At 48.8% G+C, this 15490-nt stretch overlaps 1 protein-coding gene across 9 annotated transcripts in view; it reads right to left on the reverse strand.

The window, feature by feature from the left end:
* The window catches only part of CCM2 (CCM2 scaffold protein), a 58977-nt gene that overhangs the window by 35824 nt on the left and 7663 nt on the right, over window positions 1–15490 (reverse strand). For 5 of the 9 annotated variants that reach the window (XM_079931495.1, XM_079931493.1, XM_079931494.1 and 2 more), the window contains one exon: window positions 4726–4881. The exons of 2 other annotated variants lie outside the window; for them this stretch is intronic. In XM_079931495.1, the coding sequence (XP_079787621.1) occupies window positions 4726–4824 (99 nt within the window). In that variant the 5' untranslated portion in view covers window positions 4825–4881. The remainder of the gene's footprint in view (window positions 1–4725; window positions 4882–15490) is intronic. 2 more of the 9 variants (XM_079931501.1, XM_079931497.1) reach the window with 2 other exon arrangements.

Below are 15490 nucleotides of genomic sequence, written 5' to 3' on the forward strand. Positions count from 1 at the left end.
TACCCACCGAGTTCCCACTGCCCATCCCAATGCAGCCCCTCAGCGCTTCGTGCCGCGTGGGGGGCTGGGGGAATGATGCTGATGTGAGGCCCTCAGGGCTGGGGAGGATCAAAGCCAGACGAGACTTGCGCTGTGTGCGGCTTCATTGACTTCTCTCTGCTCTTGTTTACATTTGAAATCGTCCATAAGATTTTGTTTTTAAAGGATGAGTACAGTTCCTGCCTACAACTGCTTACACTTAAGCTGAGACAAGATAAAAGCACAAAAGGTTAAGGGAGGCAAGATAACCAATCGCACCATCATAGGGAGAGCATCATCTCCACAGTCTCAGACGAACTACAGAGGAGCGAGGGGGCTCCTCGGAGGAGCCGGAGACGGCTGATCCCAGCCCTCAGACAGCCCGCCCCCAGGGCTGCTCAGGCTTCTTTCTCCTCGATCCCACAGGAGTTGTCAGCCCCAGCACAAATTCCGCGAGTGGGGGAGAGGGTGAGGCACTTCAGGCGAAATCCGGGGCGGGCGGGGTCTGGACCAGGTGACCGTGATGTAGAGCTCACGTGGAAACGGTGGGACACTGTCACCCACAATTTGCCAGACCGATGGTAAAGTTTACACTGAAAGCAAGCGACACTGAGAGCTGAGTAATGTAAATATCACGTTTCACCAGCCTGACTGCGGGCAGGCCAGGCCAGGCCCTGACCCGTAACTGCCACTCTGGCTGGCATCCGAGGCGATCAACGGCACACACGTGACTCTTCGATCCTGTTCTGCTTGACTGTTATCTGCACTGAGAGCCTCCTAGCTCCTGTGATGAGCAAGGCACTGCCCTAGGGCTGTGGAAGTACCGAGACACGCGGCACAATGTTACACAGATGACCTATATCCCAAAGTGGCTGGAGTAAACATCTGTCCCTACACCATTTCTACCTGGTAACCTCACCAAGTTCACTCTCCCAAATCATAACCAGCACGGGCACAGCCCACGGTTGATTCTGAGCCTGATGGCGCACGAGAACAGCTCAGCTCGACCTGTTTGCTGCTCTACCTCGCTACTCCTCTACGCCGGGAAGCAACAGGAAACCAGTTCTGAGACGAGGGGTTTGCCAAGGTCAGCCTCTTACCAAATCACCAGGTCCACAGGCCACATGCAAACCATGCTGTTATTTTAATGTTGAGGGACGGGTCATAAAGTCACAGTCTGCACACAGAATCAGTGTGTGGCAAGGACCCAGAGCCCGAGTCCTGCAACCCACCTTAAGGAGAGACCCTCTGCCAGCCCATACGCCTCATCTGTCTGGCCCCTGCAGGCCAAGGAAACCAGGACACCCACTGCAGACGCCTCCTACTGCTCGAGGACCAGCTTACCCTACGCTGAGCCCCACTCCGTCTTCTGCTGCCTTTACCTCTTGGGAGCCAGCACCCTACAGGGGAGCAGTAATGTGTCTGATGTCTGTGCCAGCCAGCATCAGGAAGGCCCCGTGGGGGGATGAGACGGAATTCCCACCCTCTAGGTGGTCACCGTCAAGCCGGGGGAGATAAGCCCAAAGCAGATGAACAGGGACTGAATCCGTGATGAGAACTGCCAGCCAGGTGCCTCGAAGGTGTACTTTAGGGCCCAAATGCCCTGTTTTTAAAGGAGCTACCCTGGCAACAAGGCACGGCCCGTGAGGCCCCGTGACGAATAATGGCGCGTGCCCTCCACTGCTCACAGGCTGGCGGAGGCGAGGGGAGCCGCCCCGGAACCCAGGCTGCACACAAGGCCACCTGGCCAAGCATGAACTTGGCATGACTGATTTGGAATCAGACACGGCTTCCCTAACTCAGTCCTCAGTGTTGCATACCCCAGGCATCATGTGCTTTTTTTTTTTTAACATCCCAAATACGTTCAACCAGTGGATAAGCCTCCCTAGAAAGTGGAATATTGAAACCATTATGTAAAGAAATGCACCCAGCAAACCTGCAGCTTTCCTCTGCCGCCTCACCCTGTTTCAGCACAGAACGGGGGCGGCTGCCCCACCCAAGGACAGCAGGCGTGTGACACAGGAGGTGCGCGCCCCACTCCCGCTGCAGGAGCTGGAAAGTAGACACGGCTGGGAGCTGGGGGATGGCAGGCACAGTGGGGGCCCCTCAGCTTCTCCAGAAACACAATGAACAAGAGGGCACCTCAGGATTTTGGAGCCTATGTTGCTTTTAAACATGAAAATGTAAAAGAAAGTTCTGCTTGAAAAAAATAAACTGAGAACAATTAAGAATATTCTGGGACTTCCCTGGTGGCGCAGCGGGGTTAAGAATATACCTGCCAATGCAGGGGACACGGGTTCGAGCCCTGGTCCAGGAAGATACCACATGCCGCAGAGCAACTAAGCCCGTGCGCCACAGCTACTGAGCCTGTGCTCTAGAGCCCACGAGCCACAATTACTGAGCCCATGTGCCACAACTACTGAAGCCCATGCGCCTAGAGCCCGTGCTCCGCAGCAAGAGAAGCCACCGCAATGAGAAGCCCACGCACCGCAAGAAGAGTAGCCCCCGCTCGCCATAACTAGAGAAAGCCCACGTGCAGCAACAAAGACCCAACGCAGCCAAAAATAAATAAATTAATTAATTTTAGAAAAAGAATATTCCGATGCACAGAATCAGGATTCCATTAAACGACTGTGGATTCTTTAATTCACTGGAATAGCCTCCAGATCAATACAGAGTTTTAAAAAGTGGTTTTAGCCCGTGTAATTGTTCATCCTTCACTCAACAGGTATTTTCATTGAGCGCCCATGTTCATCATCACTGAAATGATCTTGCCATCTCTGACCCCAAAAGACAAAAGGAGCAATTTAGCCCCTGGAAGGAGCACAACGCCAAGCACGGGTTCTCTTCGTGAATGGAGCCCTGGCACCGAGTGCCACCCGGCGTCCATCTGTGCCTGAATCTCTCGTGAAGAAACGGGGGCCCTGAGTGTTGAAGGAACCAACCGAGGATCCGAGGCACAGATCCAGGGAGGGGATGCGGGGCTTCAGTGGCCCTGTCAGGCATCTGCAGACTTCTCACATGGAACACACGCTGCTTCCTAGACCCGTGCAGAACTTCCGAACTGGCTCAGAAGTGATACCTAGATGCTTACAGTATTCTTACAATATATTTTCCATCTTATGCCTGAAACAACTTTTGAAGTTGGAAACCTCAAATGTAGCTCTTCAACACACACACACACACACACACACACACACACACACACACACACACACACACACAAACTCTGGCCCACTTAGCGCTTTCCTAGAGGAGGGACCAGGGGCCAGGCTGGCCTTGGGTATTGTTAGATTAAAGCCTGACTTAGCATCTCACTTGGGGTGACCAGGCTCCGAGTAACTGCATCTCCTAAACAAATTCCCAGAGGCTAACTTCTCCGTCAGACTGTCTGTTTATTAACTTATAGTATGAAATGCGTGTGCTGAAGGAACCAGCACAACTGCTCATGGGACAGTGGCCTCTACTTGCGGACCAAAGTGAATAATAAGGTGACATACACCACGTCACTCCATGTGCACAGTGCTCAGCCCAGCGCGTTCCAGAGAAAGCGTGTGGCAGTGAAGGAAGGAAACCCGCACTGGGCACCTCGAAGGCCTCAGTACGGTGTTCACGCACCCTTACCTACTCCTTTGGTTAGTAACACAAAACCGCCCCAGAACAAAGCCTTCAAGTGCAATGCCCTGGGGTCCTTCAGTTCGGCATTCAGCAAACGTCTAATGGGCACTTGGCATGTGCCCGGCACTGGGGCTGCACCTCAAGGGACCCCCTTCCCTGCCCCAGGGCCCCTTCTGCTGAGGGAGGGAGAGGGGGACTGCTCAGCGGGGATCAGGCTCCGCAGGGCTGCGGGACAACACCAGGGAGAGACACCCAGGCCAGCACGTGGGCCGGGCAGAGCCACTGTCCAACTGTCCAGCTGGGCAAGCCAGCGGCTACTCCCCAGATTCACCCGCGCCCAAGTGCACGAAGCACCCCGACAAATCCTCTCCCATAAGCACCACTGTTTAAAGCTGTATCTCAACGTTGCCTATCTTAACTCCAACTCCCTGTAACGCAAGTCAACAGATTCACTATCTTTTTAAAAAGGAAGTTAAGCACTTAAGCGCCTACCAACAGAAAAAGAGCCTTTCTTAGGTGCCGCAGAGGCCCAAATAAGGAGTACGACACAGCCCGTGCCCCAGGACCTCCTACAGACCTCGAGTACCCTATCTCAGGACTAGGCATGAACCTGACCTCCCCCACTGCAGCCGTTTGCTCTGGTGACACACACTGCGCCTGACCGTCCACGCAGCGGCCGAGGCCACTCCTGCCGGGCAGGCAGCGGCCACTCCTGCCGGGCACTCCTCCTCCCTCAGGCATCACGGGTGAAATTCCAGGCACGAGTCTGCACTGTGAATGTGCTCTTTCTTGACCTCTTCCCTAAATCATTTTCCAACTCAGATCTTGGGTCCTAACTGACTACAAATCTACATGAACGTCACTCTTCCTCAGCAGACCTGACATCCACAGTCTCTTCCTCCTTAAGTGAAGATGGACGCACCCAACAACCTACAAACAGCTCACCTTGCTCACTTCGCTGGCCACTGGGGCTGCCAGTTCTCAGACCCGGAAGCCAGCAGGAACCCTCCACCCCACCTTCCCAAAGTAAAGGCCACAGGACCCAAACATCATTCTAGACGGCTCTTTCCACACTGGGTTTGCACCTACCTCGTTCTCCATGGAACACCCCGCTGGAAAGTCTGTGTGAGGAGGAATTTCTCTGGAGGAATTCTGGTTCCTCCCCCTCTGCCGATAGTTACTGTGCATTCTCCTCTGTTCACTTCTGAGCTTGTTGAAAAATATGGTCAGATGTTAGCCCTCCCTCTGAAAAAAACATGTGAATGAACAGGAAGACCAGAAACCACAGCTTCCTTCTGCAAACCCCACTGAAGCTGTTTACAGTTTTTTAAAAAAGTTTGAGGCAGGCAACACCCTAAAACTGCTGGCAAAATCCAAACAGGCTGCATGCACGAAAAGACATAAAGTAAACCCACACATCTTCATACTAAACCAGCACGTCTTCTACCTAAACCTCCACATCTCCTTACTGAACCAGCCCCTCTTCTAATTAAGCTTGCACATCTCCTTACTGAACCAGCACGTCTTCTAACTAAACCAGCACACCTCTTTACTGAACCAGCACATCTTCTAATTAAACCAACACGTCTTCTTACTAAACCAGCCCATCTTCTTACCAAGTCAGCAGATCTTCTTAGCAAACCAGCCCATCTTCTTATTGAACCAGCCCATCTTCTAATTAAATCAGCAGATCTTCTTACTAAACCAGCCCATCTTCTTACTAAACCAGTGCATCTTCTTACCAAACCAGCCCATCTTCTTACTAAACCAATGCATCTTCTTACTAAACCAGTGCAGACTTATTAAACCAGTGCATCTTCTTACTAAACCAGCGCATCTTCTTACTAAACCAGTGCACAGACTTATTAAACCAGTGCATCTTCTTACTAAACCAGCCCATCCTCTTACTAAACCAGTGCATCTTCCTTACTACCTCTAGCACGCAGAGCCCACGGGTGGCCTCCCCACATTTCTAGCCAATACCGTGTAGTCAGTTGAAGGACATTATTTTGCAAGTCCGACCATTCTGCAAATCCAAACGACAAAGTTAAAAAGAGTAAGCAAGGAAGCTGAGAGCGCTGCTGGGGCTCCCCCTCCTGACGTGCGTTGTCACCTATGTGGTGGGACCCGCCGACCTGGCTGTTTCTGGCCGGCTGTTGCCTGCTTCAGGGCACTGTAGTCCAGGGGGCCTGTGCAGAGCACACCTTCTCCATGACCGTCAGCCTACAAAAGCCTCTACCTGCCGCCAGGACTCTTGCGTTTGAGATGCAACTTTGAAACTAAAGAGTATGTCCTTGAGCAAGCTCACTTTAACTCCTTCAGGGTCAAATCTGATCCTGAAAAGGAGCAGTTGGGTTTGTTGATGCTGAAGACCCTTACACTCTCTAGATGTTCCAGAAGGGCTGCAAATAGGAGCGGCTACTTAATTAACTGTTCTGGTTAATTAGGGTGATGATTTAGAGTGACCATGTTCACAGCTCAAAACATGACAGATATAATACAATTTTACTGACATTAGATTTATTAATATTAGATTAAAATTAGATTTGATTTGATCAAAGTGCTAATTTTCAACAGTTTTCTGCCCATAAAAATGGCTATTTCATATGGTTCAATTTAAACTGTAACAAAGTTTAGTATTTCCTGATTCTGAAAAGACTGGTTCAGAACAATAATTTCATGCCTCAGTTACCACTACACATGCCGCAGATGTAGAAAGCACAGTAAACCGGGTAAGGAGTACTGCACTAGATTTGTCTGAATAAACATCTGGTATTGACTGGACTATATCCCTTTATCTCTTTAGACACACAGGGCACCATGGGTACTGTCTGGACTCCGCTTTCTCCTTCTTTCTAAAAGCTGCCCCTGCAGAGCAGAATCAGGTAGCCCTGAGGGAAAGGGAACCAGGAGTCAGATTCAGAGACCTCAGGAGGTGGAGCAGCCCCCAGGACGGAACTTGCTGACTGTGGGGCCTGAGTCCACTGCCTTCTCCCCACGAGGTCCCCCTGCATGCGACACACAGCCCACCCTTCCAAAGTCCCAGAGCTGCCCCTCCCGGGAAAACACAGGAAACTAAAGGAAGCCCATCAGCTGCACATACAAGCCAACCTGTCGTGCTTTCACAGATACAGTGATCACCAGGGTCAGCATGGAAGAGAAAGGGCAGGGAGCACAGGGGGCAAAGGACAGACTGGATGGGGGCTTAAATTCTAGAGGGTTTAGAGGCATCTGAGGAGAACAGCATCCATAAACACAGCCGAGAGAGAGAGACAGAGACAGACACAGCAAACAAGAAAGGTATCTTAGAAATTACATACACGGTCGCTGAATAATAAAACGGGTGTAACTGAAAGCCCAATCAGTGACCCGGAATATGGTGGCACTGTTACAAATGAACGTTCCAATCATCTTGATGATCGACAGCACTAACTCTGAACCCCAATTAAGCAAAACGTGAGCCCCCCCCAAAAGAATTCCATTCCTATTAGGATTGAGTCACAAAAAAACTGTACTCAGTGATTATCATACTTTGAATTTCACCAATGAAAATGGGGCAATTTGTTTTCTCTCTTCTGATGTGATACCTACTTAAAAGCCTCAATGTTACCTCTTGGCCCATAAAGCCTAAAACATTTACTATCTGGTCCTTTACATGAAAAACTTGCCAACTCTATCATAGAACATAAAGCGAAAGATGAAAAATAAGAAAATATTGGGACTTCCCTGGTGGTGCAGTGGTTAAGAATCCGCCTGCCAATGCAGGGGACACGGGTTCCAGCCCTGATCCGGGAAGATCCCACATGCCGCGGAGCAACTAAGCCCGTGCGCCACGACTACTGAGCCTGAGCTCTAGAGCCCGCGAGCCACAGCTACTGAGCTCACGTGCCACAACTACTGAAGCCCACCGCCTAGAGCCCGTGCTCTGCAACAAGAGAAGCCACCGCAACAAGAAGCCCGTGCACCGCAACGAAAAGTAGCCCCTGCTTGCCACAACTAGACAAAGCCCACGTGCAGCAACAAAGACCCCATGCAGCCCAAAATAAATAAATTTATTAAAAAATTAAAAAATAATAATAAAAATTAAAAAACAGCCACAGTAGCATTATTTTGCTTTAAAACTTGACAGGAATTTTTTTAAATCTTCAACTATCCAATTGGTGTTCAAATTTTTCACCAACAGACTCACATTTTTTTTTTAATAGTTTGTTCAAATCAAGATGCGAATCAGGTCCATCGATAGACTGCCCTGAGCCGACACAATTCTTAAGTCTCTTGATGCATTTGTTAAATAGCCAGGGCAGGTCGTCCTGTAGAATATCCCACTTTCTGGCTCCTGCAGGCTGTATCTCTGTCAGAACTTTGAAGATGCTTCTCAGCCCCTGTATTTCTTGTAGACCGGTGGTTGGATCATGAGGCTTTATTTCACTCAAGTGCGATGTTTTTTCAAGAACGCTTCCATCAGGGGGCACGTAATATTGGGCAGTGACCTGCCACTGATGGCTATGGCCTGGCCCCTTTGTCTCATAGTTGGACATTTTTCAACAGTCTGGTTCCACAATCCCTTCATCATTTATTAGTGGAAACATTTACATAAAGAGACCTTTTCCCTCCTCGACTACTTGGTCACCCTGAGGTACAGATCCTTCAGAAAAGTCAAGTTAAATGCATCATCCTTTCTCTTCAGCAATGCTGCTTCCTTGGAATCGCTGGAGCTAAACAATCCATTAGTCATCATCTTAGGGACGATCCAATTGTCCCGCCCCGGCCAGCGGCGGCCTCTTCGAAGTGGACCCTGGCAGCCGCTGAGGGCTCCTCAGACCTAGAAGTGGCCACTGCCGCTTCTAGAGGAAAGTGCTGTTTCAGGCCCACTACCACTCACCGAGGGTGTTCACTGCGCCTGGGACTTGGCACCAGAGAGAGTGAGGAAATAAGCACCTTGTGTTTAAGAGAAAAACCTCATGAATTCACAGTATTTCCAACCCAAAGTAGGATTACAGGGTTATTGATCACATTCTTTGGTATTATCTGCACCCACCCACTCCCCCTATGGTGAAAGCCAGTGTGTAATGTTGTTAATGTAACTATAGTTCCACTTTATCCTAAAACATATGGAACAGTGGCAATAATACCAGTATTATTACTAATAAAATGATTACTGAAAACAATTCGCTGAAAGTTTTTTCGTTGCTTTTCTTGTCCTTGGTGTATGTCCCACTGTCGGCCTGCTGTCGAATTTCTATGATTTAATTACTTGAAATAACTCTTTTCTGTGGGGTTATGTCTTTTGTTTGTTTTTGCCATTTTTTACTAATACTTTGCTTTTGATTTTTTTAAGTAATTTTTTTTTTAATGTTTGGATTCAATTGTAATCCTTTAAGTCGTTACATGGTCCAAACTCACAAGGCCCATGCTGAGAGGTCAGCCCCTCCCCTCCAGATAATCATCGAAGATAGGGCTCCACGCTGCACCCTCCCACCCCGGCCCGCTGTGAGGCTGCAGCATGGTTTAGCGAGCCTGCACCCCAGGGGTGGAATGAGGCCAAAATGAACAGCCTGGTGCGCAAACTGCCTCGTGTTTTTGCCCATGTTTCCTTGGGGGAGGTTTCCGAAGTGGGATGCTGGGTCAGTCGCGGCCCCAGAGTTCAGCCAGACATAGCCCCTTATGCCCTGTCAGGAGCTATGCTGGCCGGTTCCTCATGCCTGACCAAGCAGGGATGTCTGCTGGCCTGAAAGGTGAGAACAGGTAGCTCAGTGTGCTCTTAATTTGCATTTCTCTTATTATGCAAGAGTCTGAGTTGCCTTTTCACACATTTAAAAGCCATTTGAGTTTCTTTTTCAGTGAACTGTCTGTTCCCATCTCTTGACTTGTTTTTTCCTCTCAGGTCCTCAGCCTTTGTTGTCTCTATTTTTAGAAGCACCTTAGATGTGGGATATTTGCTTTTTGTTTTATAAGTTGTAAATATTTTTTCTCGATTTGTTGTCTTTTTACTTTGCTTATGTTTATGTTATCAGATCTGGTCTTTCCCCTCCTTGCTCTGAATTTAGAATAATAGTTAAGAAAACTTTCCTCGGGAATTCCCTGGCGGTCCAGTGGTTAAAACTCCACGCTTTCACTGCTGAGGGCCCAGGTTTGATCCCCAGTCAGGAAACTAAGATCCCATGAGCCACGCGATACGGCCAAAAAAAAGTTTCCTCATCTCCCAGATCATTGAAGAATTCACCCATGTTTTTGCCTAGTACCTCTATGGCTTAATTATTTTTGCTTTCATTTAAATCTCTGAACCACCTGTTGTTCACCCTTGTGTACACTAGGAAGGATGAATCTGATTTCATCCTTTTCCACACGTTTGTCCAGTTACCCCAATATCACCCATTACTCAGTTGTCCCCACTGCTATGAAACACCATTTTACTGGGCACTCAAGTTTCCCCATGGAGGGGGGTCTGTTTCTGTATTTTCTCCTCTGTTCCTGCAGCTTATCCCAGGACAACCCCACAGCTTCAATCGGGGGCGAGACAGCACAACCCAATCTGGGGTTGTTCCCTCATTTTTCTTCTTCAGAGATTGTTCTTGCTTGTGCGTAACAAAAAATGAGCTTTAAGTCAAGTGGTCTCATTCCATTAACAAGCACCATGGTATTGTTATTGGGATCATGTTAAAAATTAATTCAGGGAGAGCAGACACAGTCACGATGCCACTATCCCACCCGAACACAGGTGTCTTCCACTTCTTCAAGTCCATGTTTGTGTGTTTCAGGAGATTTTCTTATAGAGATTTTGGATGTTTCTGTTCATTTTAACCCTGAAGTATGTACTTGTAATCGTAAACAGATCTTCTATTATACGCTGGCGTTCCAACAGGACGAAGGGAAAAGCCAAGCTGGCTGGAGGGGCTGTAGAGCAACAGGACGGGAGGAGACAGCAACGGATACAAGAGCCCAGCCTGGGGTGCGGGAACTGGGGGGCTGGGGTACGTGGGGAGGAGGGCGAGGACCCCCAGGCCCCACATATTCCTGTGTTGTTGACTTGAACACTGACTGTGGTTTCTGCATTTGAGCTGCACTAGCTGTTTTCATCGGCCCGTGTAACTGGGAGAGAAGCTACGAGGCACTGATGGGAGGGCCTGGAGGCTGGTGTAGGTGACCCTGCATGGCAAGCCTTGACAAATGCACGGCAAGAGCTGCTGGCACCCCTAAAGGGGCCAAGACGCACTACTGAACCCATGTCTGGGCCCGAGGTTCCACCCAGTCAGCGTAATAGAAGCCACTGGTGCACGGAGCCCTCAAACAGCAGGGCCGCTGTCCCCATGCCACCTGGCATGGCAACCGGGCCTGAATGTGTTGCTGCCACTGATGGCTCCCGATGTGCCACCTCAGACACCACCAGTGCCCTCTGAAAGAACGCTGTGCCCTCTGGCAAGAAAACAAGTCAGTCTGCCTACACCTGGCAAAGTGAACAGCTGACCTTTACTGCCTGAACTCTCCATCGGCTGCCCGGCTGGCACGTGCCGAGTGACGGTGGGACTTCATTCTTGTGGGAGTCATAGCAGACTGATGGCTCCCAGAGAGAACCACCTGCGAGGGTTACGTGCCACCTGCCCACCTCTGTCTAAAGGGGCAGGTCATGAGGAGAGCAAAGTCCAAGGCCTGGCTTCCCCGGGTCACCTGTGGGCCATCTGGACAGCATCACGGACAGCATGTCACACTCTGACCCCACAGCCACTAACAGAGAGGATGCCAATCCCTGATGGCCCCTTGGGATACAGAAGGCGCTTCTCCCGTAAGGACAGGAGCACCCGAGGTGGGAATGGGATGAGGGGGAGGAACGCTCACCGAAGGCAAAACGATGACAGCTCGACCACAATTCGAACAAGTTCTCTCCCAACTGCATTCTCATAAGGTGAGACCCGCCCCAGAAACACCCAACAGAAAGAACAGCTCCACTTAAAGGTAAAACCCATGCACTTCCATAAACAGGAGGCTGCACGTGGTCTGGCCCCAGAGGAAGCAAGGTCCACTACCTTACCCACACTGCTGACTCAGGTAGAGCCTCGCCCACCAGACCGGACCCAGGTCACGGATGGTAAAGCCTGCCTCACTTCTGAGGTGCATGACCCATGGAAGGCTGCAGCTGCCTGCATGACCGATCATGAGTGTCCCACAGTCCAACGCACTGGACACACTGACCAAGGGCCAAACATCCAGGTTCCCTGCTGCAGGACAGATATGACAACCTATCCACGTGTCGAATCTTCATGGAGCCCGTGTAAGCACCCACAAAGGAAGCGCTGCCATGGGCAAAGTCAACGAGCATCTCTACTAGAGCCTGACCCCCTGGTGATGGGCGACCAGAAGAGACTAGTGCAGCCAAGAGGACGGCCTTTGGAAACCTGTCCGCATCCCTGGTGAGCACGTCATCAGGAATGTGATGGAAGCAACACAGGAGATGCGTACACGGACGCCGAGCACCTGCTGAGCGTAAGGGATGGGCAGTGCACATGCAACTCCGCCTCCATAGAGGCCACCACCTCAGCGCTAATTCTGCTAAGGAATTAGGGGGAATTCCTGGGCCAGTTTTGCAATTTTTCTTAAGTTTGAAATTATTTCAAAATAAAAAGATTCTTAAAAACACACATCTGGGCTTCTCTGGTGGCGCAGTGGTTGAGAGTCCGCCTGACAATGCAGGGGACACGGGTTCGTGCCCCGGTCCGGGAAGATCCCACATGCCGCGGAGCAGCTGGGCCCGTGAGTCGTGGCCGCTGAGCCTGCGCATCCGGAGCCTGTGCTCCGCAACAGGAGAGGCCACAAGAGTGAGAGGCCCATGTACCGCAAAACAAAAACAAAAACAAAAAACCACACATCAAAATAATAAACATTTTACAAGGGTACACAAACCAAAGGACCTGCATCAAACAGGTAAGGATGGTTGCCAATGAAGGAGGGGCATGAAAGAGGAGTGAGGACTGGGGAATCAAAGAAAATGGATAAGTGAATAAACAAAACCAACAGAAAGCACCAGGATTTCCCTGGTGGCGCAGTGGTTAAGAATCCGCCTGCCAATGCAGGGGACACGGGTTTGAGCCCTGGTCCGGGAAGATCCCACATGCCGCAGAGCAACTAAGCCTGTGCGCCACAACTACTGAGCCCACATGCCACAACTACTGAAGCCTGCATGCCTAGAGCCCATGCTCCGCGACAAGAGAAGCCACGACAATGAGAAGCCTGCGCACTGCAACGAAGAGTAGCCCCCACTCACCACAACTAGAGAAAGCCCCGCAGCAACAAAGACCCAATGCAGCCAAAAATTAATTAATTATTTTTTTTAAAAAACCAACTTTTAAGTGCACTTTGGAAAATAAAATCCAAAATTATTAGCAAATGCCATTTTCATCTACTAGCTTGGCAAATATTCAACAGCTTGGAAATATGCCATGTGGGCAAAGATATTAAAAAACAAGCACTCTCATCATAAACTGCTGTTAAGAATAAAAACTAGGAACTTCCCTAGTGGTCCAGTGTCTAAGACTCCGCCACACTCCCAATGCAGGGGGCCTGGAGATCCCGCATGCCACAACTAAGACCCCGAGTAGCCAAATAAACAAATATATATTTTTTTTAAATGGAAGAAGAAAAACTGGAACAATCACTATGGGGAACAATGTGTCAATATCTATAAAATTACAAATGTACGTATGCTTTCCTGATAATTGCATTTTCAGGAATTAATCCTATAAATACATTTACACACATGTGAAAGGTTGGTAGAAAGCTAATATCTGCATTTTTTTGTTAGAGCAAAATGACAACCTAAAAGTCCATAAACAGGCTACTGTTTAAATGAATTATATTAATCCACAGGAGAAAATGCCATTCAGCTCTAAAAAAGAATAAAGAATCTACATACCCATAATGAAAGAGCTCCAGAAAATATTGTCAAGAAAAAATAACACCAAAGAGGTTCCTATTTGCAAAAGAGAGGAGTAGATTGTATCAGAATAAGTTTCTCACAAATCAGGGTTATGCACTCTAGGATCTAGAAGTGATAACACCCCAGTAGCAATAAGCACATCTACTGACCAGATCTTGGTTTCTAAATATCATTTCCACCGAGAGCAACCAGTGCTCCTTGGACAAATGTCAAGCTCAGGGCTGGACAAGAAAGTATCAGATGAACCTGGAGCATCTTGTGGCAAACGTAAGCAAGAACTCAGAGAGTACTGGGGGGCTTCCCTGGGCACAGCGGTTAAGAATCCGCCTGCCAGTGCAGGGGACACGGGTTCGAGACCTGGTCTGGGAAGATCCCACATGCCGCGGAGCAACTACGCCCATGCACCACAACTACTGAGCCTGCACTCTGGAGCCCGCGAGCCACAACTACTGAGCCTGTGCTCTAGAGCCCGCAAGCCACAACTACTGAGCCCACGTGCCACAACTACTGAGCCTGCGCTCTAGAGCCCGCAAGCCACAACTACTGAGCCCATGTGCCACAACTACTGAGCCTGTGCTCTAGAGCCCGCAAGCCACAACCGCTGAGCCCACGTGCCACAACTACTGAGCCTGCACTCTAGAGCCCACGAGCCACAACTACTGAGTCCATGTGCCACAACTACTGAGCCTGCGCTCTAGAGCCCGTGAGCCACAACTACTGAGCCCACGTGCTACAACTACTGAGCCTGCGCTCTAGAGTCCGTGAGCCACAACTACTGAAGCCCGCAAGCCTAGAGCCCGTGCTCCGCAACAAGAGAAGCCACCGCAGTGAGAAGCCCGCGCACCGGAACGAAGAGCAGCCCCCACTCAACGCAACTAGAGAAAGCCCGCACGCAGCAACAAAGACCCAACGCAGCCGAAAATAAATTTAAAAAATAAATAAATTTATCAAAAAATAAATACACGAAGCCAAAATGAACTGAACTACAGGGAGAAACAAGCAAACCTAAAACAGTAACTGGAGACTTTAACACCCCCCTTCTCAATAACTGACAGAATTAGCATACAAAAATTCAGTAGGAAACAGTTTGGCAGTGTTTTACAAAGTTAAATATATAGTTCCTATATAACTGGGCAATTCCATTAGTAGTTATTGTCCAAAAGAAATGATAACATATGTCCACACAATGGGTCATTCACAGATGTTCACAGCAGCTTTTCATTATAATACAAAACTAAAAAGAACCCTAATGTCCGACAAAAGGTGACGGAGAAACAAACTGTGGTATATACATACCACAGACTACTACTCAGCAATAACATACACACAACATTGTGGATGAATCTCAAAAACATTATGCTGAGTAGAGGTTCTTGCACACAAGTATATTGTATGAATCCATCTGTATCAAGTTCTAGAGCAGATAAAACTAATTCAGACAGTACTAATGTATATTGGAAATTAATCCAAACAGCAATAATCTATAGTGGAAATACAGAACAATGGTTGCCTGGGAAAGGGACTTCCTAAGAGGTAGGAAGGGAACTTTCTGATCGAGGATTATGGTCTATTTCTCGGCAGGGGTTTGGGTTACACAGGTGTATGCTTTTGCCAAAATTTAGCTGATGTACATTTAAGATGTGTCCATTTCACCATAAATTTTACAGAGGAAGAAAACTGTAAACAAATACTGAACTCTAGTTAATGATACGCATGCTGAAGTGTTTAGATCAAAGTGAACTGATGTCTGCAATTTACTTTGAAATGCATCAGAAAAATAAAATGGGTCGATGGACAGGTAGAAGGATGAAGAGATGGGCAGACATGAGATAAAACAAATATACCAAATGTTAATGGCAGAATCTAGGCAGTGGGTATATGGGTATTTGCCATAAAATTCTTCCAACTTCGGTGTATTCAAAACTT

Source organism: Stenella coeruleoalba, assembly GCF_951394435.1.
Source record: "Stenella coeruleoalba genome assembly, chromosome: 9".
In the NCBI taxonomy this organism is placed as follows: domain Eukaryota; kingdom Metazoa; phylum Chordata; class Mammalia; order Artiodactyla; family Delphinidae; genus Stenella; species Stenella coeruleoalba.